Here is a 27,437-nt window from a genome sequence, read left to right as displayed (position 1 = left end):
GATTGCATATGACTGTGTTTTTTTTTATTGGTATTTATTAACTCCTCTGCCATATATATATATACCTCCCAGCATTGACAAAGTCTGATGCATGATTCCTCAGGTAAAGGCATGGGGCCCTATTGCTGCTAGGCCATACCCCTGATGTTTGATATTCGCGCATGATCATGTATCACGTTCATGCTATTTATCACATGAACATCCATACTCTGCAGAGTGTCCCCCAACTTCACGACCACCCATGGGACACTGCTGCCCAAGCACGGGACAGTTGAGCATCCCCGCTGAAGTTGGAACGGTTGGGAGGTATGTGTATACTATAATTTTAAAAGCTAAAATGTACCCTTGGTATACAGCTGTTTGGTATAATAAAGTGAACCTATCATCTACAAACAGTGGGGACAGCCATTTTGTGGGCATGTAGTCTTTGCAGGAATTTTTGAAATGATGCAGGATGCAGACTGTAATGTCATTAGATCATGGTGAATTGACCGTTTCAATGTTGTGTAGCCCAAAATGGTTGTATCCACTGTGTGTATGCAACAGATTTTAATAGTAAGTCTTTGTGAGACTTCAGAGTCATTTACACTAGTGCTTGGAGTGGGCAGCAGGGCAATTTAAGACCACATTGGATGCTGATTTCTGGGAAGCTGGGCACACTGTAAAACTTGATTAATTTCCTGAAAGCATTTTTTTCTAGAATCATGACCTTACCTGGTAGCTTAGAAAGTATGCTACCATCTTTTTGAAGTTCAAATTGTGGCACAATCTTTTCTATTGCCTCCCTTTGATTATTATGTCCTGGCACACTATTACAGCTAAGGGAACGGGCACTCTTTTTCTTGTCTTGGATAGACCAATATCGATACATGAATGACATTGGTTTATGTTTGCTGGCCACTGGCACACTCTCTGGGAAACAGTCATCAAAGGGATCCAAGTCATCTTCAGGTATCTGCTCGACCCAGTCTTTAGGACTGAAATTCCCATGTTTGGGCTGCACAGTGATTCTCTGGCAAGTGTCCTCCTCCCCGTCCATGGTTGGAGGATTCACCAGCTTATCATTGAGTATGGTGCTGCGATGCCAGTTGGTAACATTAACTGCAGCTTCTCTGATGATGTTCCAGTCATGCAAAATGTCTTCCCTAGTGGTGAACTGAGAGGTGACAGTGAAACGGATTATGTACTTGTCATTGATAGTGGCTGGAACAAGAAACATGTTCCCCGACTTGGTGAGTTCTGCCAGCACCTTTTCCGTCAGAAGGTTTTGGCCCTGTTTGTAACAACAAAGAGAACATTAAATTAATAAGCGGAAACACATGCAGAATTGGACTGAATGATGGTCAAGTTGATTCTACCGAAATAATACACCTACTGTTTTCCACTGGGCACCACTTACTGCAAGCTCAGAGTAGCCGGCTAGAGAGGGAAAAAGGTAGCAGTACTTTATTCCTTGCTAGCAGGCATCGGGCGCGCACATTGCGGCCCATACGCATGCGCTGTGTATTTATAACCAGCCACAGCATGAATTTGCAAAGCAGAGATCATGTCTGAATCGTGCCCTATATATCTTGAATCACTTAATATAAGGATCTTGTGGTAAGCTAGCAAGAACATTGGGTCAATTTATAGTGTCTCATGGTGGGCTCCAAGATTTGGAATAAATGTGTCCATAATGGAACAAAGCAGGAAGCAAAGCCCATCATTCAGTGATAAGGTCCGTGGTAAAGACCATGGGGTAAATTTACTAAGATGGGAGTTCTTTTGAAGATAGGATGTTGCCCATAGCAAGTAATTGGATTCTACTTCTTATTTATTTAGCACCTTCTAGAAGATAATAGATAGAATCTGATTGGTTGCTATCGGCAACATCCCATCTTCAATAGAACTCCCATCTTAGTAAGTTTACCCCCATGATTCCATTCTATGAATCAAGTTTAACTGGTTCTCATCACTAGTGGCATTAAGAGGGATGTATCATGCCTTGGAGGAAGACAAAGTGGACCAGATGTCCAAAGCAACCAAACTTTCACTTTTAAAGACCTTGTTAGGCTACGTCTACACATTGCCTTTTATATCCTCGAGAAAGCATCCTGCTAAACCGCTCCTGTTCAACTGCATCCTGCTAAAACGCAATGGTACTTATTCTGGTCCATTCGCAGCCGGCGGCCATCGAATGATGTGGATGTTCACCCACAAGCTGCGAATAGATTTTTATGTTAAACATCCATTTGTAGGCCCTGCATGCAAACACATGCTGCAAAGGGGGGTGGCGGGTGTACCACGATTAGCAGGGTGTGTTCTGGTTGACTCTCAAGGGTGCGAATTTGCATCTGAGCGAATCAACCAGAATAACCCCCAAGCCATAGCCATGGATTTATATGTGCAGGCTCCTTCTTGCCAAACAGATCCCTTTAAAAGGGACTTGTCAAAAGACAATGGGGGTTATTCTGGTTGAGTCCACCAAACCCCGCATTGTGAATGGTTGGACGCGATTACACAGTAACATCCATTCCCAGGCCAGGGGAAACCTCCCACATCTTTCAATGTTCGCCGACCATCGAAAGATGTGAAAGGTCCACGCATACGTAAGGTTGCTCTGAGAAACCTTACATAAGCATGCAATTTCAGGGGGAAGTGGGCAGGCAGCTGGCATCCAGTGATGTCAGCTGCCCGCCCCCATCTGTCCGTCATGCCCGCATTAAACGCTGGGTGTTCCCATATGCTAATGGAACATGCTAGTTGCATGAAAACAGATTAAAAGAGGAGATGTCCCATGTGCAGGCTCCATGCAGGGCCACTCCTCTCTGTCAGCAACTACAGTGCTGTAGACTTGTGGTCAGCTCTATTGCGCATGAGCTGAGAAAATGGCTGCCGCAGTTTCTGTGTGCAGCACCAGCCATCGCGGGACTTCAAGTATGGTTAGGTCTAAATTCAAGTGTGCTAAGAGACCTTATCATGTGACAGGGGAGGAAAGGGGGCGGAGAGAGGAGGAGCAAGGTCAGAGCAAGGGACCCAAACGGACCCTCGCGGGTTCGCTTCAGCCTCCCGCTTCGGGCACGGTGGCTCGCTACGTTCCGCTTTGCTCACCACCTGGTTACTAAAGGCAAACAATGGTGTCTTGGATAGTGAAGCTGCACGCCCCCCGGCCTTGTTCTTCCCCTGGGCGTGAAAGGTCCTTTAGCCCACTAGAATTTAGCAACTACCATGATGATTTGTATGGGTCTCATCATGCCCACGTGCTGTCATTGCTTGGATACAGAAAACAGGGTTGCTAAATTAGATGTGATTCATATACTGTAAGTTCTGTAATTCTGGGAGTACTAAAAGAAATGTAAGTGGCAAAAGCAGAGATAATATTTGGAAACAACTGCCAATGACCCATGCCCCGCTCCCTGACACCCCCTACTTATCAGTTTACCTTTAGACGGAAGACAACCAGTCCCAGGTGTCGCTTAGCAGGTACTTCAAACAGCTGGTCACCTCTAACCAAAGACTCAAAATACTGGGCCAGTTCTGTGCCCTGGAATTGGAATTATAATCAGACTGGTGCAGTTTTTAAGACAGGAACAGGAACTTTGTATTTGACCGCACACAGGTACTGGTAATACTGCATCTGATGCATTTCAATGACATCTACACTATGTTCAGTGAAGGCTACCCAGCATTGGACATACTACACACTGATGATGATGATGATAATGATGATGATGAGGACAATCATATATCATAGTCAGATCAGGCTATTATAACACCAGATGCAGAAGTATGCAAGTACTAAATGTTCATGCAAATAAATAAATAGTTGCATTTGTACTAGCTCATTTACTTAATGAAAGGGTGTCTTGCTAACAAAAATTAAGTATCACCATCTAGTGGAAGCTGACATAATTACAAGGGAAAGTACTCCACCTTGTTTATATCAAATCATTAAACACATTAGTACATATGCGCTGGCATCGCGGTGGCCGTGCGGCGAAGGGCGGTGATGTATATTAATACATCCCGCCCTAAAACTAATGGTATATCTAGGGAAGCTAACATATGTAGGCCGATTATGTGTGCCCTGAGGTTCGATCAGAATATTGTGCAATGTACGGATGTCTGTATTTCTGTTTATTACATAGAATGATGCTGGACTGACACTAAACGATGTAGGATGTAGCTGGGCAGTATCACTAGTGTGTTATCTACTGCTGATAGAGTGTAGCTGGGCAGTATCACTGGTATATTATCTAGTGCTCTTAGGGTGTAGCTGGGCAATATCACTGGTATATTATTTTGTGCTGGTAGCGTGTAGCTGGTCAATATCATTGGTATATTATCTAGTGCCGGTAGGGTGTAGCCGGGCAGTATCAATGGTATATTATCTAGTGCTGGTAGGGTGTAGCTGGGCAGTATTACTAGTATAATATCTAGTGCTGGTAGGGTGTAGCTGGGCAGTATCACTAGTGTATTATCTAGTGCTGGTAGGGTGTAGCTGGGCAGTATCACTAGTGTATTATATAGTGCTGGTAGGGTGTAGCTGGGTAGTATCACTAGTGTATTATATAGTGCTGGTAGGGTGTAGCTGGGCAGTATCACTAGTGTATTATATAGTGCTGGTAGGGTGTAGCTGGGTAGTATCACTAGTGTATTATATAGTGCTGGTAGGGTGTAGCTGGGCAGTATCACTAGTATATTATCTAGTGCCAGTAGGATGTAAACCATTAAGGTAATATTTACTAAAGGTTGAAATGTGGGGATGTTTCCTATAGCAAGCAATCAGATTCTAGCTATCATTTCTCAATTGCATCCTAGAAAATAATAGACAGAATCTGATTGGTTGCTAAAGACAGCATCCCACTTTTAACTTTTAGATGCTTTAGTACATTTACGCCTATGTTCCAGAGTACTGATATGCTGATAAATACTCACGTGTCTGATGTGTGCCTGAAGATTATTAATTCCAAATGATCGAATAACAAACCAGAGTTTGAGGGAGCGGAATCGGCGACTCAAAGGAATTTGCCAATGCTGCCATTAAAGAAATACAAACACATATTTCTGAGGTGCCACATCTTTAGAAGGCAGAAAAACTGCATTTAAAACAAACCTAGCCAGTGCAAGTAAGAACATGCACTATTACGTTAGATGGAATGGATCGTGCAAGATTACAACAACCTGAGCAGCTGTCTTGTTACTGTCTGGCCATTAGTACTAAGGGTGGAATAGACCTTCTGCACATGCCCAGTGGCAGCAGATGTTCCTACCAAGTCTCCTGTGTGTGTGTGTCTGTGGATCTGTGCGCTCAATCATGCCAGAATGCCAGCCGTTGGGAGCGCAACAAGGCCAATTGTGGGCTCACTGCGCTTGCCACGCTGTGGGCGGGGTGGCTCGCTTCACTTGCCACAAGATTCTATTCCCCCTATGGGGGTCACCGACTCACCGGCGTATTAACTACATCCCTTTTACATGACTGCACTTTGCATGACTATAGCTTGTTACATAATAATTGTGGGCTGGTGACGCTCCCTCAAATTTCAAGCATTTGAAACCTACCTCCAAAAATCCTGCATTTGCCCCTGTGTTGTGCAGCGATTACATATCTAACAATGGACCTTATTTAGCATGGATCACTAATTAGAGAATTTGCGAATCGTCAGACTATCAAACAAATGCGCATGCGCAGCATTCACACTGGGGTGCATAAATAGCGACTGACAATGTGAAATCTTTGCAATTGCAATCCAGTATGACTGACGGGAAGCTGACATTTGGGGGCAGAAACATGTCATTTTCTGGGTGTTTTTGGAAAATTTTCAATTCATTTGCATTTTTTCTTTCAGATCAGGTGGCAGCTTTCTGCTCGCAGTCCACTGCAAATGCTCTGATTAGCGATCCAGCCTGAATTAGACCCAATAATAGAACAGCCTAATAGTTTTGCTCTGTTATTAATACAAATAGAATTATAACTTAATTAGCTATAACGTTGTCTACCTGGATCTCCGTTTTGTTGCTGTTTTACTATAAAGCCATAGGGTCCTATTTATCAATACTGGCCAAAATGATCGTCTCTCTGCACATGCACAGCCTGGACACTGCACTGGAAGCCTTGATACATTAAGAGAAAATCTATCATTTCAAGCTTTGCGTCAGAAGCTAGCGCCACTAGAACAGCAGCATGCTAAGCTAAATCCATTTGAATGACTTTGCTCCAGTTCTATGTAGCCAGATTCAGGAATGTAGTGTGTATCCCTGATGTGTCAGTTGTCAGGCTCTCGCACTTACCATGAAGTCAGTTGCAGCCCCACTGTTGGCATGCCGGAGGTAGATAGGGTTGACAGTGAATGTTTGCTGCAGCTTGTATTTATCTTTCACCCTATGGAAACAAAGTTGTATAGCCAAATAAATATATTGGAAACTTAGTAGTACGGACTTATGGCTGCATTACCAGTACTGGACAAGAACAGAATGCACAGGAGAAATGGTCCACATGCTGGCTCTCCCACTTCCCCTCCGCTTACCTACCCACTCTTCTTCACAGGGAATTTAATAGGATAACCAATATTCCTATTGGAGTTGTCTCTGAATCCCCATGCTCTCCTCCTCGTGTGACATCTGCCCATGGACGCCATCTTCTACTCAGTGATGGTCACTACTTAGACCTCATGTTCAGCCACTTTTGTGAAATGCCTAACTTCTCTGTTTCAGCATTTCTTCTCTCTGACCACAAGCTCGTTCCTTGTACAATTACTTACCTCCTACAGCCCTACTGACATTCTAATTTGTGAGTGACCACATGGGACACCTTAATGCCTGGAACCTTATCTTCTACTCATCTCTTAATACAGCCCTCTCTCTCCCTGTTCTTTCCTCTCATGCACTATTGCTGCTGCTTCGCACTACATTATACTCCCCACTGCCCACAATGAAGTTGCTTATTTATTAGCACACACACACACGCACACACACAGACACCATATCTGTAACCCCAAATCCCAATCCTGGCACTCCTGACTGGTTACCGGCAAAAGTGTTCCTGTCCTGCTCTCTACAAACAAACTGGTGCTTTCCTCCCACTGCTCCGCACTTTCTCTCTTGCCAAACAAAACCTCTCCACTTCCTGGTGTATATTTCCTAACCAAGGCTTAATACAGCTCTCCTTGGGGCCCATTTACTGTAGAATATTTGCGGCTAATTCCCCTAAAACAGGTTCGCCGCAAATATTAAGTATCCCTCAAATGGGACCGCAGCAAAAATCTCTGATCCCTACTGCAATCCCTCTAGCCCCACCAGCAGCCGCATCCCCCATAGGTTTCTATGGGGTATGCAATGTTACCCCAAGTATCAATATCGGGCAGCATCACATTGGGTCCTGGGCGGCCATTGTAGCCTATGGGCTACTTATCGCACTGCCGGCCGGGGAGTGCGTAGCTCACCACTGGTACAGTAGATTGCGGTTCCTGCACCTGCAAGAGGATACATTCTGCCGAAAGGATCACATATTACAAAGCGATAATGGGCGGTAGATCCCGCCCATGTCGTATTGTAAATGTGATCTGTTAGTAAATGGTCCCTCTTAAGAGAGAAACATTCCCTTTTTTCAATTTTCCTACTTGCAAAGAACAAGCAGTATATAAAATGCTACTCCTGGAATTGCAATCTTAGAGAAATGGTGGAACTGACGAGAGAAAGCATCTGATGTTACCTAATGACAGACATAACATTGTGTTGGGGCTCACCAGAAAGCAGTGCAGTCAAAATGAACCATCATCCACTTTGATGGATTAAATGTGAAAGAATCTGCATACTCCACCCCACTGAGCAGTGATCTGAATTCAGGACACAGAAAGGCAGTGCCAGCGTATGCCGCATCAATGTGGAGCCACAGTCCTTCTTTGGCACCTGGACAGTAAGGTCACAGTCACACAGTTGGCATAGGAAATCAGCAAAACCTAGCAATAAATACACACAGTCACATAAGTAATCACTATTGCAGAATTAGCACTGACCATCCTACTTACATATTGGTCCCAACTCTGCAAGGTTGTCAAAGGCACACACTCCGGTTGTGCCCAGTGTTGCACACACCTGCAACAAGACACATAGGGAATTGTCTTACTGTGATTTGTAGGATTTAAAAAATACATCTGACTGTACAGAGTTCTTTGCTGCTGAGGCAAGAAGGAGGGGGGTTTGTTAAACTCAGATGTAAAAATTTTAGCAAAGATATTAGCAGTTAGATTAAATGGAGTCATTAAGTCTATAATTCACCCAGATCAAACTGGATTTATGCCGGGAAAATCTACCACCCAGAACCTGCGGAGACTGTTTTGCCATCTTCAGAGGGGGGCCTCGGCAGAGTCGGGGGCAGTGGTGGTATCTTTAGATGCCGCCAAGGCCTTCGATTCTGTCGAGTGGAGGTACCTCTGGGGGGTTCTTCGGAGATTTTCCTTTGGGCCACGATTTGTTAGATTGGTACAGCTCCTATATTCTAATCCTAGAGCTAGAGTGACAGTAAATGGGTATACATCGGAAACGTTTCCACTGGGGAGAGGGACTAGGCAGGGGTGCCCTCTCTCTCCAGCATTATTTGCAATTGCTATAGAACCTATGGCATGTATACTGCGGGATGAAGAGAAGGTTCGAGGGATCAGAATAAGAGAAGTTACAGATGTGGTGGCCCTTTACGCTGATGACACGTTACTCTTTTTACAGGATGCGGAAGGTTCTCTTAAAGCTGCTTTTCAGATAATAGAAAGATTTGGGGTATTCTCAGGATTGTCGATCAACTGGGAGAAATCATATATATTCCCAATATCTGGTCAGATTCCCGGTAATAGAGATATAGACCAAACTTTGAGGTGGACAACTCGGTTTAAGTACCTGGGGGTGTGGATTGGACCCCAGGCTACTGAATATGTAGTACAAAACATAGACCCTATTATTCAATACTTCAAAGATAGGGCCGTAGCCTGGAGAAAATTGCCCTTATCTGTACTGGGTCGAATCAATTTATTTAAAATGGCCATCCAACCCAAATTTGTCTATGTGCTACAGAATTCTCCTATATACATTTCAAAACAGATATTTAGTAGGATTGAGAGTGCCCTGTTAACATATATTTGGAATAATGGCCCAGCTAGAATCTCGATTAAAATTTTATATAAGGCTCAGTCAGCAGGAGGGCTGGGTCTTTCTAATTTGAGGTTATATTACGTGGCCTCACAACTGGTACATTTGATTGAATGGGTAAGAGGTGGGGTTGATCCAACAATGGCTAGTTTTCTGGATGAGCAGGTAAAGTGCTCCTCTGCCTTTTCCCTTTCTCCTCTTCAAATATTGTTGTCAGGTCTCTCATCCATTAGGCAGCCACATCTGCTTCGCCAAGCGTTAATGGTTTGGCGTTTGGCCCACACATTTTATGAGTGGTCAGATCATGATAGAGAAACCCCGGTATGGTTTAATAGAGCATATAACGAAATGATTAAATTATCGGAAGACAATATATGGGTTACTCAGGGCCTGATATCAATAGATCAGTTGTATAGTGACGGTGTGTTTAGGTCCTTTCAGCAACTGAAGGAAAGTTTTGGAGTACCCAATACAGCCCTGTACCGATACTTTCAGTTAAGGCATGCAGCGGCTGCACAGTTTCCGCAGGGACCTCCAAGGATTTCAGACTCACCCATTAAGAAGATGTTATTCGGCCTAGTACAGAGGGGCAAGATGTCCACAATATATGCACTTATCAATGATATACCAGTTCCAAATCAAATTACTAAACTAGATTAAAATGGGAAATAGATGTGGGGTCTCTTTCTAATGAACAGTGGAATAAGATCTTGGGGTCACTACAACATACTACTCCATGCATTAGATATAGGCAAGTATTTTTCTATGTTCTTCATAGAGCTTACCGGACACCGGTGTCTCTTCAGAGGGCTGGTCTTAGGGATAACTCCCATTGTCCTAAGTGCCAAGGGGAAAATGCAGGATTTTGGCATATGATTTGGGAATGCCCAAGTATATATGAATTTTGGGAGAAAGTTTGGAGAGATGTGCGGTTCACTACCCCTGCACTTCCTGCTATCAATCCACTGATTTGTTTATTCGGGTTAGATCTGGAAGAAAGGTACTCAAATAATATATATAGATATGTCCTATGCCTTACTACGTTGGCAAAAGTGATAATAGCAAGGATTTGGTTTGCGCAAGAACCCCCAAATATATATAAGTGGAGAGCACTAGTCAATGAGGTGGCACGGCATGAACGATATATGTACAAAATACGAGGAGCCACCCCAAAATTCTTAGAAAAATGGGATGGGTGGTGTATTGCTGGACTGGGCGAGAATGAGGAGAATACAAGGGATATCTAGATGGCCTGTAAAGGGTCACTTGATACAGATGTGGAGGCTAAGCTACTGGTAGGGGCATAAGTATGATTATATAATACCGAATAATTTGTTGATACTTGTTGACTGTATATCTCCCTAAGTACATATCTGGGTAGGTGGAAAACAAATAAGAAGGGAATAAAAGAGTTACAATAGCTGAATGCTGTTAGTGGATGGCACAATATAATAATATATTATTATTATCATATATAATCCTTTTTTTTTGTTTTTGTTTTTTCTTTCTCCTCCTTTTTTTTATATATATGTATCTTTATTCTTTATTTTTTTTTTTTTTTTTTTTTTTTTTTTAGTCTAGGGTTTGTAGGGCTGTTATAAGAATGTTTTCTTTGTCTGTTTTCCTGAATGCAGGGATCCCTCAGACGCCATCAAAGGAATAGGGGTAGGGAAGGGGAGGGGTAAAAGGGGAGGGAAGGGGAGGGGTAAAAGGGGAGGGAAGGGGGGGGGGAAACGGGAGGGAAGGGGGGGGGGAAATACACATAGGCTAATACACAAAATACACGAACTACACTTACTGGGCCCAAGAGCAATTATACACAGGATCTCTTAGGAATTGGAAACAGATCCACAAGCAGAGGCACTTATAGCACACTAATAGTAATTTAGATGTAAGTATAGGCAAGTATATACATATACCAAATATATAAATTTTTTTTTCTCTTTTTTTTTTTTTTTTTACCCCACGGTTATAGATATAGCACTAATAGAGGAACTCACTGGCCCCAAAAAGAGCTCACACTTTCTAAACATAGCGTAGAAAGCACACACCCAAATCACATTGCACTGCCCCCCCCCCCCCCCCCCCCCCCGAAATGTATAATCAAATTCCCATAGAAAACGATAATGAGAATAAACTAAGGGAAAGCTATGTGATTTAGTCGATGGAAAATGGTTATTATATATATAAAAGCTCTCCAGATACAATTCATTTCCTATTGGTTGTATGGGTAATAAATGCTGGTTACTGAGGGATTACCTGCATCAGGATACTTAAATATTTAAAGAAATGGGTATTCAAGCCTTAGATGATATGTATAATAAGTGTTTATATGTTTAATTTTGTTTATGTTATACTGTATGAAATGAATAACAACAATAAAAAATTACTCAATTCAAAAAAAAAAAAGGAGGGGGGTCAGTTGGTCACCAGCAAGTTGTTAGACAGTCATTAGGTCGACACCATTAGGTTGACATGCAGGAAGGTCGACATGAATCTAGGTCGACATGGGTTAGGTCAACAGGGTCATAAGGTCGACAGGGCCATTAGGTTGACATGGATTAGGTTGACAGTCAAAAGGTCAACATGGGGCTTTTCACTGTTTTTTTTACCCGACATGGACACAGGTTAAAGTGCACCGCGTCCCCTTGCATGGCTCGCATTTGCTCTCCATGCTTCGGGCTCGGTGCCTCGCTACGCTTGCCATACTATTTTATTCTCCCACCACGCCCTAGTGGATAGTAGGGCATGAAATACCGCCTGTCGGCACATGTCGGATCATTAAACAGTGAAAAACCCCATGTCGACCTTTTGCCTGTCGACCTAACCCATGTCGACCTAAAGACCCTGCTGGCCTAGACTCATGTCGACATTCCTGCATGCCGACCTAGTCACATGTCGACCTAAATGCATGTTGACCTAATGGTGTCCACCTAATGTGCCATATATGACAGATCCTGAGAGCTCTCATTTGGCATGGAAGTGTTCTAGCTAATGCCTTGTTATTTAGCACCATATACCATAAAAGTACAATTTGGCTACATTGTACATGTGTGGGTGGAGAACATGTAAAATCGGGTTTTGTCGCTGATGTTTGAACGACGTTGGAATGGCACATCGCACCCTTCGCAATTAATAAGATTGACCCCTTGGATTATCATTCTACGTAAGTACATTGGATACATATTAGTCAGGAGAACTGCAATAGGAATGGATTCAGTGTATTCTATAAGATATTCAATATTTTAGAAAATAGTTTTAAACACATTTTATCACTCACAAAGACAGGAACAAGCCCACGCTTTGTATCTTCTTCCACGGCAGCTCTTAATGTTTCCCCTCGGAGGGAGAAATTTTCATCCACTGGCAGAAACCGAACTTTTACCAGAGAAATGAGGCCGGCTTTTTCTACTGAAGAATGAGCCTGTGCAAAGGAGAGAACTGGCTATATGTTACGTGCTACTATTATTATTATCCTTTATTTCTATGGAACCAATAAAAGGGATCCGCAGCGCCCAATTACAGAGCTCATAACGAATAAGCAAAACAGGAAAAAGTGACAGTTGAATACAATAGAGGACACGTACAGGGTACATAAACATAGCTGCATCAGCAGGAGACACTGAAATAAGTATCAGCGTGGTAGACAAACCATGGGTTTTCCTGCGATCAAAGGTGGTGTAAGTAACAGTAGGAAAAGCACATGAGGGAGGAGGGCCCTGCCTGTGAGAGGTTACATTCCATCTAAAGCTACTACATAAACTGGTTTCAAGTGAGTATTCAGCCTGATGCTTTACAACATGAATCCTCCTAATACACCACTGTCCATTAAAGATGTAAATTTAGCACATAGTGGTCTACGTCAATAATCATAGGTTACCAGCAGTGTGCACCTGTGCATTACTCTTTTATGGGCCGGTCCAGACTGTATGCAAATGCATTTGCAACTGGAATTCTACACACATTGGCCCTTATTCTGGTTCACCCGCAAAGTGAAATTCCTTCTCAAATGGACAAAACCATGTCCACTGCAGGGAGTGGGGGAGGCAGATGTAACATGCGCAGAAAGAGTTAGATTTGGGTGGGGTTTTACTTCAAAGTGAGATCTATATTGCAGTGTAAAAATAAAGCAGTCCATATTTTCTCTGCACAGAAACAAAATAAATCACCCAAATCTAATTCTCTCGGCACATGTTACATCTGCCCCCTCTACAGTGCACATGGTTTTTTCCATTTGAGAAGGAATTTGCCTTTGCGAGTGAACCAGAATAAGGGCCACTGGCTGTGGGAAAGCATGAAAATGTTACAGTCATCTAGATTTGTATTGAGCCAGAATGAGTTATGTCTACATATTGTTAGTACATAGATGCATGATCATTGTCTGTACCTGATTAGATGCATAAGCAACGAGCCGGGAATTTAGGTTTGAGTCATCTGAATCTGGCTCAGAAAGTTTCATTTTCAGGATTTTGTCCTTCCTGGCAGCCAGTAAAGCGATCAGTGTTGATTCACTCACAGTACTCTGAAAATAAATACAGATATTCTATGTTATGCACATGCAGGATTTTCAACATTTTCTTCTATGTGTTGCTGTAACCTATTGTCTCCATGGCCACACGAGCAATACCTTAAACATTTCTCTGCCTAGCTCCCTTATTTCTCATCCTCTGACCAGGGCTGTATTATCCATAACGCTTACTAGGCTGATGCCTAGGGGCTCTGCAGGCACTTTACACCGTATCTAAGATTGGTTTTGAGATAATGGAGGAGGGGCTAAAGACAGCGGGCCAATAGCACTATATTTTATATGAGAAAGGAAACATAATGATTGTGCTGTGGCCACGATGATGCAGGTCAGTATCACATTGCATCATCCGGTCACCACGGCCTTCGCTTCTCACCAAGGGGGCAAGCAAGTATGACTCATTGGGATGGACAATAAATTGATCTTGTAGTCACTAGACCAGTGGTTCTCAAACTCGGTCCTCAGGACCCCACACAGTTCATGGTTTTCAGGTCATCCGACAGGTGCACTCATTACTGACAGACACATTTTAAATGATTTACAGGTGGAGCTAATTATTTCACTTGATTCTGTGAGGAGACCTGGAAAACGTGCACTGTGTAAGGTCCTGAGGACCGACTTTGAGAACCTGTGCACTAGCCTATGCTTGCTTTCTGACTTCTGTAACACTCTTTTCCCTCTCTCAGATCATAACCTGCAAGCTCTCCTTAATAACACAAAATTCTGGCAAGCCCCCATGAACCTGCAGAATTTTTTTTACTTTCTCTCACCAACATGTATATTCACTTCTGATATTGGGGCCAGAGTCACAGGGCTGCGCATGTGCATGGTCCACAGTGTGCATACCCAACCCCTCAGTGAGATCACAGCCAGCTATGGGGTAAGGTAGGTAATAGATAGTAGGTAATTCCAAATTAATTTCCACCTCTTTGCTCGGGGGCGGGAAGGCAGCTACCTGACTGCTGGGCTCCGAAGATTGTCAGCCCAGCGATCAGGGCTGAATTAGCCCCATAGCTGTACCAAGATCTAGAAATAGCCATCTACTATTAAAAGGTTCTGGATATTGCCAAATAAACATACTTTAAAACTCCCACATCTGCTCAAACTTCACAACCCAAAGACTATTTTAAATACTTCATATATACATGTATTAAAAAAATATATTACAATTTATTTTTAGGGTTCGGCTGAATACAAAGCAGAGGCACTCGGTGGACTTTGAGAAAGCAAACTTTAGTGGAGAATTGGTGTCCGACGTTTCGGGGTTCGCAGACGCAGACCCCTTTTTCAAGGTGTACAATTTATTTTTATATGTAATTGGAGTACAGTAAAAAAGGGAAACAGTAGAGGAAGGTACAGATAAATAGACATAATGTATAGTAGCACCTATAAAATAAATAGTTTCAATCAGGAATGAACATATCTGGAAGCCTAACATCCAGGGATGAAAGATTAACCCATTGAGTGGTGGGTTTTGCTGGGGCAGGACAAACCTACCAGGGCAGGTTTGTCCTGCCCCAGCAAAACCCACCACAGGGCAGCGGGGATCCGGGCAGAGGCGGCTGGGAGCTTGTATCGCTATTCGCTGGGCGAGCGGGTCGGGAAGCGCTGCTGAATTTGAAAACAAATTTTGAAAAGACTTGAATTCAGCGTCCAGCCAGTGTTTTCAATAACACCTACCCGCCGTGAGAACCCTTTCTCTGGTAAAAATAAATAAATAAATAAATAAAAGCCAATAACTTACTTGTAGTACCCCTCCACCTTTACTTTCTGGATAATGATGCAGGAAGTGACAAGGAAGCCCCAGCATCTTAGCCAACCAATCCATCACATTCATTTCTAACTCAGTGCACGCCGGACTGGAAGCCTAAAGGAGGAAGGAATAAATCGGAGTCAGTACCAAAGAATGGATTACAAGGAAAAGAATAAAGAAGAGTTTCCTTTACAAATATGTTACAGTATTTAGCTCTTTGGCTCTGTAGCGACAGGTACACACATTAGACAAAAAAATGACTTAGACCTATCACAGCTAGAAGTTCTGTGCTGCCATATTTCTGTGACAGATACTCTTAAGGCCCCCATACACTATGCGATTTGGGCACAATTTTGCCCGATTCGGATGAATCGGGCCGTAAAATCGGCCCAAATTGCCAGGGCTGTGGAGTTGGTAGATAAATGTCCCGACTCCGACCCCAACTCCGACTTCTCGTACCTCTGACCCCGACTCCTCGACTCCGACTCCTCTGTATTAATATGCAAATGTATTTGATACATTCCTTGCACCACACTTAAAAACCTAGGATAGACAGTTTCTTCCAGAAACATTTACACATGTCTACCCTCATACAGACAAGCAGGCATGCAGGTTTTAAAATAAATATAAACACTAAGGGCGGTATTCAATGAGCCTGATTCGCCATGTTTTTATGGTGAATTTGTGCTGTTTGGCGAATTTTTGACTAAAACGGTGAATCACCCTATTCAATGACCACATGGCGAATACATTTGAAGGTTTTTTTCGCCATGATTCACCGAGTAGCAATCGCTATCTTTTTATGGAGAAGTGGAATGTGAACTTTTAAAATAAAGTGTTTTGTTTTTTACATTTGGTGTCAAAAAATCAGGAATTTTATTCTGAGGAGGGGCATGCTACTTTTATTCATGTGCTGTAAGCACATGAATATATATTTAATTTAAAAAAACATATTTTTTTTTTTTTTTATTTTTTTTACACAGCAGCCAGCAGGGGGCGCCGGAGCCGAGCCGCTTATTACATATTCATATATTCACTGCACCCGATCGTTACGATTGGGTATAGTGAATATAGGTCCCCTGCTGGCACCCCCGGGGGGGCAGCCTGTGCTGCCTGGCACCCGGGGAGCCCACCTAACCCCCACAAACGTTCTGGGCTAGGCAGAGAGACTTCCATCTCTCTGCCTGCCGCCGTCCTCAGGCTCCCTGCGGCATATGCCGCAGGAGCTCATATTCGCCAGTCAGGGGCAGCGAGCCCCTGACACGTTGAATACCGGAGCCCGCCGGCTCCGGAACGTGGCGAATGTGCAGCGAATCCTAAAAAGGATTCTCTGCACCTCGCAGGTATTCTCATTGAATACCGCCCAATCAGTTGAATCCAAGAAGCTGTTCCATCAAGTTCTTCTAAGCTCTTCTAGCTATAGAGAAGAATCTTCACTCAATAGGAAAGGTTCAGAAGTGTGGAGCATGAGTTCCGCATGCTTTGTGACGACAACAAAAATCAACAAGCCACAATCTCCGCTGGTTTGCTTGCTCGTCACCGTTCAATTCATGGACACAAGGAACGATTTCTTTACCGAATCGTTACTGGCGACGATAAATGGTGCCTGTACATCAATCTGAACCAGCGTAAGGAATGGCTTAGCCAAGGTAAACAAACGACCTCGCGCATTAAACAAGATCTTCATCCGCGTAAAAAGATGTTGTGCGTATGGTGGGAGAGCTTGGTTGAATGAATTTTTCGAATCACCAGGTGATTTCTACCAACGAGGTATTGAAAACCTTATTGAACGTTGGAAATAAGTTGTAAACTACAAGGGAGAATACATTTATAAGTATTGGTGCTCCGAATTGTGCGTTGCGTGCCATATAGTGAAGCACATGAAAAGCATGCTTTTTCACGGTCACTTAACGTGTTCGTTTTGCGGTTACGTGAGGCACTGTATGCATTGGTCTTTATTCTTACAGTAGAGAAGTCATATGGAGACATCCCCTCCGACCCGATGCGCGGCAGCCAGCAGGGGGCGCCGGAGCCGAGCCGCTTATTACATATTCATATATTCACTGCACCCGATCGTTACGATTGGGTATAGTGAATATAGGTCCCCTGCTGGCACCCCCGGGGGGGCAGCCTGTGCTGCCTGGCACCCGGGGAGCCCACCTAACCCCCACAAACGTTCTGGGCTAGGCAGAGAGACTTCCATCTCTCTGCCTGCCGCCGTCCTCAGGCTCCCTGCGGCATATGCCGCAGGAGCTCATATTCGCCAGTCAGGGGCAGCGAGCCCCTGACACGTTGAATACCGGAGCCCGCCGGCTCCGGAACGTGGCGAATGTGCAGCGAATCCTAAAAAGGATTCTCTGCACCTCGCAGGTATTCTCATTGAATACCGCCCAATCAGTTGAATCCAAGAAGCTGTTCCATCAAGTTCTTCTAAGCTCTTCTAGCTATAGAGAAGAATCTTCACTCAATAGGAAAGGTTCAGAAGTGTGGAGCATGAGTTCCGCATGCTTTGTGACGACAACAAAAATCAACAAGCCACAATCTCCGCTGGTTTGCTTGCTCGTCACCGTTCAATTCATGGACACAAGGAACGATTTCTTTACCGAATCGTTACTGGCGACGATAAATGGTGCCTGTACATCAATCTGAACCAGCGTAAGGAATGGCTTAGCCAAGGTAAACAAACGACCTCGCGCATTAAACAAGATCTTCATCCGCGTAAAAAGATGTTGTGCGTATGGTGGGAGAGCTTGGTTGAATGAATTTTTCGAATCACCAGGTGATTTCTACCAACGAGGTATTGAAAACCTTATTGAACGTTGGAAATAAGTTGTAAACTACAAGGGAGAATACATTTATAAGTATTGGTGCTCCGAATTGTGCGTTGCGTGCCATATAGTGAAGCACATGAAAAGCATGCTTTTTCACGGTCACTTAACGTGTTCGTTTTGCGGTTACGTGAGGCACTGTATGCATTGGTCTTTATTCTTACAGTAGAGAAGTCATATGGAGACATCCCCTCCGACCCGATGCGCGGCCTCGTGCGCATTGGATCGGAGTCGGGAGGTCGGACGGGCTGCACATAAGATTTTCTAAATCTTATGTGCTGCCCGGAGCCGTGCGGGGACTGCAGCTGGCGGGGGGACCTACCCGAGCCAGCCGGAGGGATCAGGGGAGCGGCGCAGGGAGCCCGGCAGAGGAGGAGAAGAAGCTGCCGTCAGCGGGAGCAGGGGGTGGGGGCAGCGCAGAGTACCAGAGACCTGGGCAGGAGAAGACGCTGCAGCGGCAGCGCGAGTGGCAGGAGCAGAACACTTTAAAAAACAAAAAAAAGCCGATACAAACGCATAGGTAGCCATTGATTGGCTGAGACATCTCTCAGCCAATCGCTAATTGGCTGAGAGAGGTCTCAGGCAATCAATGGCTTCCTATGCGTTTGTATGATCTTTTTTTTTTAAGTGTTCTGCTCCCAAATCCCGCCGCTGCCTGGCACTGGCAGCGTCTTCTCCTGCCCGGCTCTCTGGTACTCTGCGCCGCCCCCCCTGCTACCGCTGACAGCAGTGGCTTCTTGAACGGCTCCCAGCCCGGCCAGCTAAGTGCTCCGGGACCCGCCGCCCGCCCCACTGCTCCCCCTGATCACCGGCACCCCCCTGCCCCTCACCACCTGCCCCCTGCTCCTCATCGCCCGCTGCAGCTCCCCGTTACATGTGGTAAATCGCAAGCGATTTATCACATGTAAAATTTGGCTAATCAAGTGACAAATTGTATGTGAGCCTCCCGGGGAGCTGCCGGGCGGCTCACAGGAGAATTGGGTCCGACTTGTCCTAAGGACAAGTCGGCCTAATGTATGGGGGCCTTATCACGCTTAAATCATATCACCTATTTTGGCCCTTCTGAGTGATTGTATTTAAAATATTGCCCAGTGTGTGCACTACAAATGAAGAAGGATGCGTGCTCAATTTGACAATATAGTCCAATGACTGAAGGCTTAGTGAGGGGATACGGTGACTGGACAATATCGTTAATGAATCTCCCTGTGTGTACACTTCTTTAGTGACAGACTTTGATCAAGAAATAGAATTAACTCCTAAAGCTGGATACACGCTATAAGATTAGTTGGCAAATCTTTAGTAATTAAAATCTGGTAAAATTTTTGGGTGCTAATGGCAATCAACCCTTTGCTCTCAGAAGCCGGAAAAGACAGAAAATTGGCAAAAATGGTAATTTTGATAAATTGATTAAATCCAATGTATTTATACAGTACTATTTGCCTGATTTCCAGTGTTTTGGAGCAATTGCACAGTTGTCATTTGCGTCCATACATTACCACATTTTCATTCCAACCAGAAAGATCGAATAGATAATCTTATAGTGCGTATCTGGTTTGTGTTTGTAACAATAAAGAAAAAAATAATCACACATTCAGCTAATTTAGAGTTGGACAGGTTTAACATACCCATGTAAATCCAAGGCAGTTAATAGCATCTGCAAGCATATCACCAAGCAAGGATGGCCAGGAGGTTAGTGCTGGGAAGTATGCATGCATGTGAGGACTCTGCCAATGGACCACCTGCAAAGACAAATAACAGAAGTGGAACATTCTGCACTGCACAGGTATGTAGGATTGGCACATTGCAAAATTAGGGAGGTGGAGAGAGAGAGAGAGAGAGAGAGAGAGTAATCCAAACTGTCAAACTGTCATGGAGAGAAGAGGTACAGCAAAATGGCCTTGCTTTTTGCAGTCAGTAAGTAACATGGTTGCACCACTTGGAATTTCAGTATATACTGTACATGCATGAGGGAGAATGTAACACTGTGAAAATGGTTCCCCTTGACCTGCTTCCTGTTATGTTGCTGTACACTTCAACAAAACACACGTCTTAGGGGTATCATAGTTGCCTACCCTGCTGCATTCTGCAGGAGACTCCCTGAAATAACAGCAATCTCCCTCTCCCTCATTAGTCTAGCAATCTCCCTCATGTCACCTAGCCCACATTACACTGTTACATTTTTTTTGGGAAAAGGAATGAAAGATAGATACATTTATATTGAATCATCAGTGTCATTTCCCAGCACTTTACCAAGTATAGTAGCTCTTACTAACCGCTTTGGGGCTCATCTACAGTTGGATATAAGTCATTTTAAAATATTCCTCTCACATGTAGCAGTACACACCCTCGCTTCTAGGTGCCATGTTCACAATCTATTTTCACAAATATCTCCATATATGGAACTAGACACGCCCTTTGGGTGTAGCCTGACACGCCCTCTCAATGGGGCGCAGTGCAAAATTCTTCTACCAACTATAATCTCCCTGAAACTAGTTTTCAAAAGTAGGCAAGTATGAGGTGTATCCTGCTCTCCAGTTTCCCACATGACATTGCAGAATCCTAGAATCCGATGATAAGTGACACAGCCATTGAATACCTCGAGAGTAGGAATTTGGACACCTACTCACAACCCTTCCCATTAAGCACCTTCACTACATACACATAAATCAGACACATTGTATGTACAGGTGGTTCAGTCACATTTCCTGAGGCTATATGGGCTACGGGCTGTTCCTGTTTATTTCTTACTTCAGCCCTCATGCCTTCTTTGAGCCTGCATATCTTGTAGGGACAGCAGCTGGCCATATAGTGCCCTTAGACCTGGCATAAAGTGCTAGAGCAATCTTATGGTTTCACCACAAAGTGGAATATTTCATTTTCATCAGCTACTGTTAGATAATAATATGTGTCAGATACCAAAAGTAAGCCCTAAATCTAAATTGTAGGTAGGTGATATTTACCATTTTAGAGGTTTCTTATACATACTGTAGGTATATATCCATTTACCCCAGGCATGATGATGTCCTCAATGTCCCTGAAGATGTTGTCCCAGCTCTCTGATTCCACCGGGGCACTGTCAGGCAACAAGGCTCTCATATAGCCTGGCTGTACATCTGGAATTACCCGCCTGTCTCTTACTGTGCTGAGGTACTGACAGATATAATCCACCAATTCTTTACCTGGGTGCAGAAATAAGGCTTACACTATCAGAGACTGATACTGACATTAGACAGGAATACAGGAGACAATGGCCCCTATTCAGATCTGATCGCAGTACAAATTTGTTCTCAAAATGGGCAAAACCATGTGCGCTGCAGGTGGGGCAGATGTAACATGTGCAGAGAGAGAGTTACATTTGGGTGGGGTGTGTTGAAACTGAAATCTAAATTGCAGTGTAAAAATAATGCAGCCAGTATTTACCCTGCACAGAAACAAAATAACTCAATAACCTGCAGTGCACATGGTTTTGCCCATTTTAAGAACAAATTTGTACTGCAATCAGATCTGAATAAGGGCCTATATACAGTACATAGTGGATACAACTAATATATAGGCTGTGTCTAGATTTTATTCTCTACATAAAAATTAAGTAAAGATTTTGAAAACCAACCCATTTCAAATATGTTTATTAATTATCACATTTAGTAATAGTATGTACAGTACGTATTTATTTTCTACTTATTTTTACACAGCTTTAATATTTAATTTTATAATGTATATATCAGGTTGACATTTTATATTAAAGAAATCTGTGATAAATTGATTTGTCTGATATGTCTCTAGAAATAACAAAAATCAAGATAAAAAAAATAGAATATCGTTTACAAAGAACTTTTCAACAAAACAGATTATAGATCAAATGGCCTTAGTACTTTAGGAGAACAGTGAAAAATAAGATTGGGAGGTTTGGAAAGGGGAATTGTGGGAAAAGGTGGCAGAAGTGGAGGAGAAGGTGAGGGATATATGGGTGAAGAGATAAAAAAAAGTCAGGGAATGGGGGATAAGTGAAGGGAAGATGTAGACAGGGAGAAGTAGAGGAGAGGATCAGGAAAATGTGGAGAGATGTGTGAGAAGGTGACAAAAGTGAAGAAGAAAGTAAGGGAAGTGTGCTTTTTAATTAATATGAGCTTTATCATCAATTTGTGTACAGGTCAAGTATCCCGTATCCGAATATCCGTTATCCAAATTATTCCGAAATACGGACATTCCAGAAAGTGAAAAAAAAAATTTTTTTTGCTAAAAACTCACTGGGGACATATGTAACAGCATCACTGGGGACATGATATGTAACTGGCACTATATATGTGCAAGACAATGATTGCTTGGCATTCAAATTCAGTGCTGAGATAGTACACACATTTTGTTTCACGTTTTGAAACCTTGTTTTTTGAACAATTAAAATATGTTTGTGTGTATTTTATGTGGTAATAAAATATATTTGTGTGTATATTATGTGTTTATACAGCATAAATGCAAGATACTTCAAAATACATCATTGAAATATTAAAATATTCCAAAATACGGAATAATCCGTTATCCAAAATTCTCCTGGTCCCGAGCATTTTGGATACGGAATACTCAACCTGTATTATCATTAATATGTGCCTTATTATTAATTTGTGCCTGATAATCAATCTGTCTGTGTTTCTCATCAATCTGTGTTTATCATCAATCCGCACAGATTAATGATAAAAATTGATTGATGGTAAGGCGCAGATTGATGATAAAACACATATTTATGATAAAGCAGAGATTAATAATAAAGCACAGATTGATGATGAATCACAGATTAATGATAAAGTACAGATTGATAATAAGACACCAATTAATGATTAGGCACAGATTGATGATAATGCACAGATGAATAAAACACAGATTAATAATAAGGCACAAATGAATGATAAAGCACAGATTGGTGATAATGTACAAATGAATGATAAAGCACATATTAATAAGGCACATATTAATGATTCAGCACAGATTGATGATAAAGTACAGATTGATGATAAGGCACATATTATTGATAGATCACAGATTGATGATGAACTACAGATTAATGATAAAGTACAGATTAAAGATTTGGCGTAGATTAATGATAAGGCACATATTAATGATTTGGCACAGATTGATAATAAGGCACAGATTGAAGATAAGACACAGATTGATGAAAAGGCACAGATTAATTTATTTGGCAGAGATTGATGATAAGGCACAGATTAATGATAAATCACAGATTGATGATAATGGACAAATTGTTGATAAGGCACAGATTAATGATAAAGCACAGATTAATGATAAGGTACAGAATGATGATAAGGCACAGATCAATGATAAGAGACAGATTGATGATAAAGCACACATTCATGATAAGGCAAGTATGAGGTGTATCCTGCATCCTGTACAGAATGATGATAAGGCACAGATTAATGATAGGACACACATTCATGATAAAGCAGAGATTAGTGATTAAGCACGGTTTAATGATAAGGTACAGATGAATGATTCAGCATGGACTGATAATAAGGCACAAATTGAAGATAAGGCACAGATTAATGATAAAGTACAGATTGATGATAAGGCACAGATTAATAATAAGGCACAGATTAATGATAAAGCACAGATTAATGATAAAGCACAGATTGAAGATAAAGTACATATTAATGAAAAGGTACACATTGATGATAAAGCACAGATTAATGATAAAGCACAGATTGATGAAAATGCACAGATTAATTATTTGGCACAGATTGAAGATAAAGCACAGATTGATGATAAAGCCCAGATTAATGATAAAGCACAGATTAATGATTCGGCACAGATTAATGATTCAGCACACATTGATGATGAAGTACCAATTAATGATAAAGCACAGATTGAAGAAAAGGCACAGATTAATGATTCGGCAAAGATTGATGATATGGCACAGATTAATGATAAAGCACAGATTGATGAAAAGGCACAGATTAATGATTCGGCGAAGATTGATGACAAGGCACAGATTAATGATAAAGCACAGATTGATGAAAAGGCACAGATTAATGATTCGGCAAAGATTGATGATAAGGCACAGATTAATGATAAAGCACAGATCGATGATAAGAGACAAATTGATGATTCGGCACAGATTGATGATAAAGCACAGATTAATGATAGGGCACAGATTGATGATAGGGCACAGATTAGTGCTAAAGCACAGTTTGATGATAAGACACAGATTGATGATAGGGCACAGATTAATGATTCGGCACATATTGATGATTCGGCGCGAATTGATTATTCAGGCGGCACAGATTGATGATAAGGCACAGTTTGATGATAAGGTACATATGAATGATTCAACACAGCCTGATGATAAAGCACAGATTGATGATAAGGCACAAATTGATGATAGGGCACAGATTGATGATAGGGCACATATTGATAAGGCACAGATTAGTGATAAAGCACAGTTTAATGATAAGCCACAGTTTGATGATAAGGTGCAGATGAATGACTTGTATTCATGAGGAGTATACAATATTCCGCAAGCAATATGTAATTTTATCATTCAGCAAAGTGTCCCTGGAAGCAGGATGTGACTTTTTCAGCACAGAAATGCACATTTTCTAGATTAATGTAAAAACTATTTCAGTGTACATAATAGTTATCTAAGAAAGTTACATACAACAGGTAAAACATACGGTATCATTGAATTACTAATAGGAGAGAGTGACTATCCTAGTCTGTGCAAAGTGATGTACTGTATTTCTGATCTCCATGGATTCCATGTAACATACCTCTTCTTCTGTATTCCTCTGATTCCATGGCAGTTTGCATATCAGGATGTGAGATCCGGCGGCTTTGGCAAGAGTTGTCTGTATGATCCTCCCTGTCATGTCTAATATTTTATACCCCTGTTATCTATCAATCTTACGTCACTACATTTATTCCTGTCTACGCAAACAGTTTATCTTATTCCATTTATTGCATATACCACTCCATCATGTTGATTTGAAATAAAAGAAACTCTCAAGCACTGTTTGCTTTCTGTGTTATCTTTGATGTCTTCAGCTGTATCTACACAGCCAGTTCCATTCATAATCAGTACACTGGACGCTCGAGGAGCCTCATTCTCTGCTGGAAACACATGGAACCAGCTGCTATTTCCTATGTTTCTACTTAATTATTTTACCACCATTAAAGGTGCAAGAGTCACATTGATTGGTCTTATTAGAGGGGACTTAACAGGGGAAGATTTACTAATGAGCAGTTTGTAAGATGCTGATCATCAGCGGCGTTGACTGATTATTTTAAAATGGCAATATAAATGTATGCTAAATACGTCTGATTTACCATTAACTCCAGTGGCGGTTTTTGCCTATGGGCTGCAGGGCTGCAGCCCCACCAGGTAAAATCCGCCACTGTCTCTGCCTAAAGTGAAGCCAGATGCAGTCTGTGAGACTGTGCACTGGCTTCACTGTGACTGACAGTGATTTCCTATTGGAAGTCTGACCTGCCAGTCACTCAAGGCATCCCATCGGGAGGTGTTCCCTCCCCCCGGGATGCCTCTCTTTGCGCAAATGCTCGGCAGCCCCAAATGCACGGCAGCCCCCAAAACGGGTTCTGCGCATGCGCAGTATCATGGACCATACTGTGCATGCGCAGTATCATGGACCATACTGTGCATGTGCCGGAACCCGGGAACCCGATCAAGTCTTGCTATTCAACTGAAAGTGGGTAACAAGGAGATAGGATTTATGGCCATTGACCATCCATGGTTTGCTTGAGAAGAGGACAGGCCTATCAGGGGCCCTACAGGGGAGTATGTATGTGTGTATGTAGTCAGGGCCGATTCACCGGAGTGCCCCAGGCGGGGGGGGGCATGCCCCAGCGCTCACCCGCTGTGTTGCTCCACATGGGGGGGGGTTGTACCATGTGATGCATCGCGGGCAGCCACGATGCTCCCCGGAGGGGCTTGCCGCGCGATGTGCAGGGCAGCCGAGAGGGGGGGGGGGGAGCGGGTACTAATTACCCGGGCCCAGGCTTGCTGGATGGGCCCCACAGGGCCCTGGTCCGACCCCTCCCTTCCCCCTCCGTCCCTCCCGGGTACCAACAGCAGCACACACTTGCACAGCACATGCTGTAGGTGTGTGCTGCTGCTGAGATTACAGTTTTCAGAGTTTTCTTTCACCCTCCTCTAAACATTTTGGGGTGGGACATAAGTGTGGGAGGTGCCCACACCTCCCACACTTAGGCCACGCCCCCAACATTTTACCAGGGCCCGGCATTCCTCTCGGCTGCCCTGGCGATGTGGCTCGGGTCGCTGCATCGCTCCACGGGGGTGGGTGATGCAGTGGGCCCGAGTCACTCCAGGGGGTGGGGAGTTGTGGCCGCAGCCAGCGCCGCTCACCTCCATCCAGGGGGGGACCAGCTCAAAACTGTGGCCGGCGCCCTAGGGAAATGCCTAAGGCTGCCTAGTGGTGGTGCTGGCCCTGTATGTAGTATGCATTAATGTGAAACATTTTTTGTATTGTTTTTGTTCCAGCCCAGGCCTGAGTTTCCCTGGAGGGAGGGTCTCCACTCCTCCAGGGAGCCAGCTTGGGCTGACCGGCCAGGGTGCTCATGCTTTTGCCGGGGGAGCTTATGTAAAAGGTGTGGAATGAAACTGCTGGCTGTTTGATCCTGGTGCTGGTAGCCGAAATTCAGGGGACTCCTACTCCTTTTGTCCCCCAACCTGGTGCACATTATATAAATACAGGGGAACCCAAGCTTCCCTCCCCCCCTGTATTCCTACAACCAGGACCGGGATCTATTTTTGTTACACAGGGAAGCATCACAGGAATATGACTGATCCGTGCATGTTGGCAGCTCATACGTATCTGGCTGCCATAAATTTGGCAGTCAAATACGAATGGCTTTGCCATCAGTAAACACGATTTTGGGGAATACCACAACTTAGTAAATGTGCTGTAGTCTCTATTTGTATTTTTGACTCATTACGGACGATACTGGTTGTACCTGTTTGTACACGGTATCAGACAGTATTTGTAGCTTTTCTCCCCCTTGTTATCTGAGAGCTTTCAAAGTAGACAGTAAAAAAGTTTCTAAAGAAGTTGTCATTACAGGAGTTTTTAATGTTTGTATTGGAAAATATTATGGTCTTTGGCCCACCATTGCACTCAAAGCATCCAAATGCTCATCTTCACCCTTTATATGACTATTATTAACCTCCCTA

At 43.2% G+C, this 27,437-nt stretch overlaps 1 protein-coding gene across 1 annotated transcript; it reads right to left on the bottom strand.

Annotated features, from left to right (window-relative positions):
- Positions 1–24: 24 nt before the first annotated feature.
- Positions 25–25,188, bottom strand: HDC (histidine decarboxylase). The gene is made up of 12 exons (XM_083179768.1): positions 25,000–25,188; positions 21,230–21,402; positions 19,849–19,962; positions 15,387–15,509; positions 13,505–13,639; positions 12,398–12,541; positions 8,007–8,073; positions 7,725–7,887; positions 6,271–6,361; positions 4,918–5,016; positions 3,422–3,523; positions 25–1,273 (listed from the first exon to the last, which is right to left on the bottom strand). Exons 1-12 carry the CDS (start codon positions 25,037–25,039, stop codon positions 584–586), a joined length of 1,941 nt encoding a protein of 646 aa, XP_083035894.1. The 5' UTR covers positions 25,040–25,188; the 3' UTR covers positions 25–583.
- Between the last annotated feature and the right edge of the window lie 2,249 nt (positions 25,189–27,437).

Source organism: Crinia signifera, chromosome 4 (assembly GCF_055691185.1).
Source record: "Crinia signifera chromosome 4, ASM5569118v1, whole genome shotgun sequence".
Classification (NCBI taxonomy): domain Eukaryota; kingdom Metazoa; phylum Chordata; class Amphibia; order Anura; family Myobatrachidae; genus Crinia; species Crinia signifera.
The sequence above is the reverse complement of the archived record's forward strand: the minus strand, read 5'-3'. Positions and strand labels throughout refer to the sequence as shown.